The 6,316-nt window shown below is 45.5% G+C and overlaps 1 protein-coding gene across 2 annotated transcripts in view; it reads right to left on the bottom strand.

Annotated features, from left to right (window-relative positions):
* Positions 1–6,316, bottom strand: part of Tmem170a (transmembrane protein 170A) — a 20,073-nt gene that overhangs the window by 10,477 nt on the left and 3,280 nt on the right. The window contains exon 2 of one of the 2 annotated variants that reach the window (XM_005345644.3): positions 1,644–1,814. In XM_005345644.3, the coding sequence (XP_005345701.1) occupies positions 1,644–1,814 (171 nt within the window). The remainder of the gene's footprint in view (positions 1–1,643; positions 1,815–6,316) is intronic. The other variant, XM_026789724.1, reaches the window with a different exon arrangement.

Below are 6,316 nucleotides of genomic sequence, written 5' to 3'. Positions count from 1 at the left end.
TTCCACACCAAAATACAATTTGTGGCTATTAATATATAATTTTTAGACTCATTATGTTTAATTTATATGTTTCTATGAAAGTATGAATTTAAAAATGATTTAAGCTTATCATTTTGGTCCCTCTAATTGTGTTAGTGACATGAGACAAAACAAAGACAAAAAAAGAAGGTTTAGCAGGGCGGTGGTGGCGCACGCCTTTAATCCCAGCACTTGGGAGGCAGAGGCAGGCGGATCTCTGTGAGTTTGAGGCCAGCCTGGTCTATAAAGGGAGTTCCAGGACAGGCACCAAAGCTACAGAGAAACCCTGCCTCAAAAAACAAAAAAAAAAAGGTTTAAAAATAATTGTAATTTCCATGTTACTCCAGTCTCTAATTAGGAAGTCTGGGGGTAGGGGATAGGGGATGTTGTGGGATAATCCTTTTGTTCACTGTGAAGATATGTCTTTGTCAAGGTGCTTTCTGATTGGTTTAATAAAGAGCTGACTGGCCAATAGCTAGGCAGGAGAGGATAGGTGGGACTTCCAGGGACAGAGAGGAGGTGGAACCTAGGCACACCTGATGACGCCAGTGAGAAGCCAGGAAGACACTGAAGAGGTCAGACATTTGGTACAGAGCAGAGGTAACCAAGCCATGTGGCAGAACGTAGATTAATAAAAGCAGGTTAATTTAAGTTATAAGAGCTAGTGGGACAAGCCTAAGCTAATGGCCAAGCTTTCATAATTAATAATACGCCTATGTGTCGATATTTGGGGGCTGGAAATCCAAAGATAGTCCAGCAAGAAAAGTTTGCCACATGGGGGAGCATGGAGGATTGAAAACCACAAACCAGACCTTCCTTGGTGTGAAGTGCTGGGGTCAAACCCAGGGCCTCAGACACTGAGTCACCTCTGCCACTCAGCTTTGCATCCCTAGCCCTCAACTTATCTTTCTAATCAAGAATTGTTATCAAGGCTGGAGAGATGGCTCAGCGGTTAAGAGCACTGGCTGTTCTTCCAGAGGACCTGAGTTCAATTCCCAGCAACCACATGGTGGCTCACAACCATCTGTAATGAGATCTGGTGCCCTCTGGCCTGCAGGCATCCATGGAGGCAGAATGTTGTATACATAATAAATAAATAAAATCTTAAAAAAATTTAAAAAAAAAAGAATTCTTATCAATAGACTTATTCTCCATCCCTAAAGGAACCACACCCAAAAGAGTATAGCAATTAGGGAACCATTCTGTAAGAGTCAAGTCAAATTGAAACAAAAAGATGCTGAAGCTTCTGCATATTTTGCTTCTGCAGATATTTCTATTTTGCTACTGGCCTGCCTCACAAAGTTTCAAATCTGACCTGAAAAGCCAAAGAGCCAGGTGAGGGGCTTGAGAGTCAAAAAAACAAAACAAAACAAAAAAGAAAGCAAAACCCAAAAAGGAATAATAAGCTAACATAACTCTCTAGAATTCACTGTGTGTGCACACATGCAACACACACTTTTTTCCCTCCCAGTGCTAAAGACCAAACCCAGGGCTTTGTGCTCAGTAGGCACGCATTCTACCACTAAGCTAAATTCTCACCCCCGCCCCGGCCCTTCCCATATTTCTAAAATGAGGTGACCAAACACACTACAAGTTTTTGACTGGTATTTTAATGTCTAACATACTTGTCAAGATTCCAGCAGTAATTGGTCCCACGATGCCCATCAACAGGATGCTTACAGACATGAACCTACCATATTTGTGATGTCTGAGGGTGAAGAGGGCCAGTAATCCAGCGGGGACATGAAAGAAGACAGAAGACACAAGTGCCCACAGGAACACACCATACCACATCTCTGTGAGGGTAAAGAAAGGAGAAGCTGAGTCACCGACTGTCCCAGTGAGGCCCTGCCATGCTGCCGAGCCCTCTGTTCCCATTCTCATCAGCACTTAGCTGTTCTCTAGTGGTTTTGCTGTTGGTGTTTGTTTTTTGTTTTTCAAGACAGGTTTTCTCTGAAGCTTTGGAGCGTGTCCTGGAACTAGCTCTTGTAGACCAGGCTGGCTTCGAACTCACAGAGATCTGCCTGCCTCTGCCTCCGGAGTGCTGGGATTAAAGGTGTGTGCCACCATACGTGTCTGTATGTACACCATGTACATGCTTGTGTCCATGGAGACCACAAGAGGGCATTGTATCTCCTAGAACTGGAGTGGTTGTGAGCCACCATGTAGATGCTGGGAGTTGAACCTAGGTCCTCTGCAAGAGCAACAATTGCTCTTAACCTCTGAGCCACCTCTCCAGTCCCTTGATTTAGTGAGACAGGATTTCAGGCTGGCCTTGAACTCTGAAGCTCCTGCCTCGCTTGAGTGTGAATTTGGGGTATTACAGGCCAGGCTTCACGGATGGGGTTTGAAGGGTTCACAAGCTACACTCGCAGCATCTCCTGTTTCTACTGAGGGCTAGTTTAAACTCATCTGTAGGGCTAATAGACACAGACCTCTTTGAAGCCAAGCTTGCTCACTAAGAGCAGTCAATGAAAGTTCTCCAACAACATGAACAAGGCTGTTATCAGTGGTAGACACCGATAGTCTACAGAGCTTAGAAGACAGAAATCTGGTGCTGGAGAGATGGCTCAGCGGTTAAGAACACTGCCTGTTCTTCCAAAGGTCCTGAGTTCAATTCCCAGCAACCACATGGTGGCTCAAAACCATCTGTAATGAGGTCTGGTGCCCTCTTCTGGCCTTCAGACATTCACGCAGAAAGAATATTGTATACATAATAAATAAATAGATATTTTTTTTTTCGAGACAGGGTTTCTCTGTGGCTTTGGAGCCTGTCCTGGAACTAGCTCTTGTAGACCAGGCTGGTCTCGAACTCACAGAGATCCGCCTGGCTCTGCCTCCCGAGTGCTGGGATTAAAGGCGTGCGCCACCACCGCCCGGCATAAATAGATATTTTTTTATTTTTATTTTTTTATTTATTTTTTTTTTTTTGGTTTTCCGAGACAGGGTTTCTCTGTGGCTTTGGAGCCTGTCCTGGAACTAGCTCTGTAGACCAGGCTGGTCTCGAACTCACAGTGATCCGCCTGTCTCTGCCTCCCGAGTGCTGGGATTAAAGGCGTGCGCCACCATCGCCCGGCTTAGATATTTTTTTAAAAAAAAAAAGAAGACAGAAATCTGTAGGCCCTTCACAGAAAAAGGCGACCAACCCAACAAGCTGCATCTACTCGCAAACTAGAGGGGGAAGAAAGCAAGGCAAGCTAGTCCATTAGGTCCTAAATGATATTTTGACTATGTCAGCACAAGCCAATAAATATCTACAAACTGAAACTGCTTTAAAATAAGTTAATAAATAGCAATTTTACCATGTCCTATTAATTAGGGTATTAAAAACTCAGGTGGGCGGGACTACCTCATGAGGAACTGAGGCCTGCATATGAAGTGCCCCTCTCAGGCTTACACACTGAGGGCTTGGTCCAGGAGATGGTGGAAAGCAGGGGGTAGGTCCTAGGAAGGTCACCAGGGGTGGGTCCTTGACTATCCCTTGCCCTGACTCCTTCCTCCTCCTGCTTCTTGGCTGCCACTGGATGAGCAGCTCTGCTCCATCAGGACATGGTGCCTCACCACAGGCCTCCAAACACTGCATCCAGCATACCACAGACTGTGGTCTCTGAAACCTTGAACCTGCGACTTTAGGGGCTAGGTGATTTTTTAAAATATTTCTTTAATGTGTATGGGTGCTTTGCCTACATGTATGTCTTTGACATGCCTGGTACCCAAGGGGGCCAGAAGTCCTTGGAACAGGAATTACAGATGGTTGTGAACTACCATGTGGATGTTGGGAATTGATCTTGGGTCCTCTGGAAGAGCAGTCAATGTTTTTAACAGCTGAGCCATCTCTCCAGCCCCCTGGATAATTCTTCAGAAAACCTCACAAATGCCCCATCTGGGTTCAGAGCCCGCTGACGATAATTAATAATTGACAGTGTTTGGTCTGGGGACCATCTGCAGCTACAAAGGGTGTCAAAGCTTTTACAGTAACTCATCCCGTAGTCCCCAGCACTTGGGCAGCCGAGGCAGAAAGGATCACTATGAGTCCGAGGTCAGCCTGGGCCACAGATACTGTCCCAAAACAAAGCAGAGCAAAATAAAACAAAAAAAGGTCAAACCATTTTGGGGCTTTTTTTTTCCTGCTAGACTCCCATCACTCTGAAACTATAACCACTGAAACACGGGCCTGCAGGAGGTGGCTGCGGTGGCTGCAGGACAGCTCTGCCCCACGGTGGACAAACGGATGGACATGGATGTGCCTCCAGGAACACACAGCAGGAACCACCCGGGGATAGCCCAACACCAGCAAGGTGAGAATACCCCAAATTCACACTAAACTCTGACTGCACTATGGTTTGCTGTTTGAGACAGGGTCCCACTATGTTGCCCAAGCTGGCATAGAAGCCACAGATCCACCAGTCTCTACCTACTGACTCCTGGGATTAAAGTGTTCATTACCTTTAACTATCTTGTGAGAAGAAGATCAACTTTCCCGCCCCCAGCCCCAAGGCACAGTAACAAGGCAGCTCTCTGAAAGGCAAGAAGGAAGTTCTCACCTTTACCTGACTCTGGTTGGCACCCAGATCTGACCTGCAGCCTCCAGAACCAAGTAAACAACTGGCTGTTTAAATGTCTAGTCTGTGGAACCGTCACAGCCTGAGACTATGTGTTAGCTGCTTCAGGGCCATGTATACTACTACTTAAAACACTCTGAGGAGGAAGGAAGGCTTTATGGCATTAAATGAGAAGTTTATAAAAACACTCTCAGACAGGATGATTACATGATTTTAAAGGCTATAGCAAACTTAGATCTATAAAACACTTAAAAAAAACTAAGTGATTTCTTTTTAATCTACTGCACCTCGATTTACCAACTGTTTAATAGCTATTTATTGATCGATTCTTCTCATTCCCTGGCTCAACACACTGTGAAATGGTGCCCTGTCTTAGAACATCTTCTTCTTCACTTCAAGGCCAGCGCATTATCAGCTGTGTTTTCCTTGGCAGCTCTATTGCTGGCTTTCTGCTGCTGGAACACAAGCTGTTTGGCTCAAGTTCTGTAAGCTGGCGACTCCAGGACTGATGGGTCACATAGGGGAGGGCCTTCTCCTTATATGTTCCTCTGTCTGTGTAGACGTGGGGGCATGTGCGTGTACATGTGTTTGCACATGTGTGGAGGCAGAGATTACCATTGGATGTCTTTGATTGCTCTCCCTCCTTATACTTTGAGGCAGAGTCTCCCACTTGAATGCAAAGCTCACCAATTCCGATAGTCTAGCTAGCCAACTTGTTCTGGAGATCCCCTTCTTCACCTCCCAGATGCCAAGTTTACAAATAGGACACCATGCCCACACCGCATTTACTCTGCTCCTGGTGGTATCAAAGCCCTGGGTTCAATCTTGAGCAAAATACATACACTCATACATAATTACATACATACATACACACAGCACTTTCAGACAATGAAAGAGTAGAGTCTCATGGAGAGCTTTGAATTCAGGATGTAGCTCAGGATGGTTGGCCTCAAATGCACAACAGTCCTACCGAGCCATCCAAGAGCTATGTTTACAGGTGTGTGCCACCATACCAGGCCCTGATCACCTTATGTAAAAAGCACTCCATCCCTTGACACACTTCAGCCACTTACTCTGTCCCTTATCCTGCCTCATCCTCATCACCAGGTATGGTGTCCTTACTTTTCTCTGTCTCTCCACTGGAACCAGTGACCCATACGGGAGGGGCTTTTATCTGTCCAGGCCTTTTCTTACAGATACTCCAGTACAATAGGAAGGCTGGAGATGACTCAGCGGTTATGACCTATAGCTATTCTTGCAGAGAACCACAGTTCACATTCCAAAACCCACACTGGGCAACCAACTACCTGTAACTCCAGCTCCCAGAGATTCAGTGCCCTCTTCTGGCCCCCACAGACTATATATATATATATATATATATATATATCTCCATACACGTATTTTCAATCACATAAGTAAAAGTAAACCTTAAAAATAAAAATAAACAGGTACACAACAATCAGTAAATATTTGTTCAGGGAATGAATAACTGACTTCCAAACTGACTCTACTCTTAACTGTGACAACAGTGTTGCTCCATTTGACATCACTTTAGTGAATTCCCTGTCCTCAGAGAACGAATGTCATTCCTGATTGGAACAAACGACAACTAAAAGCCAGACATGGTGGAGCAGGCCCTCGCCTCAGCTCTAGGAAGGCTGACATGGTGGAGCAGGCCCTCACCTCAGCTCTAGGAAGGCTGACATGGTGGAGCAGGCCCTCACCTCAGCTCTAGG

The sequence above is a fragment of the Microtus ochrogaster genome, chromosome 4 (assembly GCF_000317375.1).
Source record: "Microtus ochrogaster isolate Prairie Vole_2 chromosome 4, MicOch1.0, whole genome shotgun sequence".
Classification (NCBI taxonomy): domain Eukaryota; kingdom Metazoa; phylum Chordata; class Mammalia; order Rodentia; family Cricetidae; genus Microtus; species Microtus ochrogaster.
This window is presented reverse-complemented; position numbering and strand designations above follow the sequence as displayed.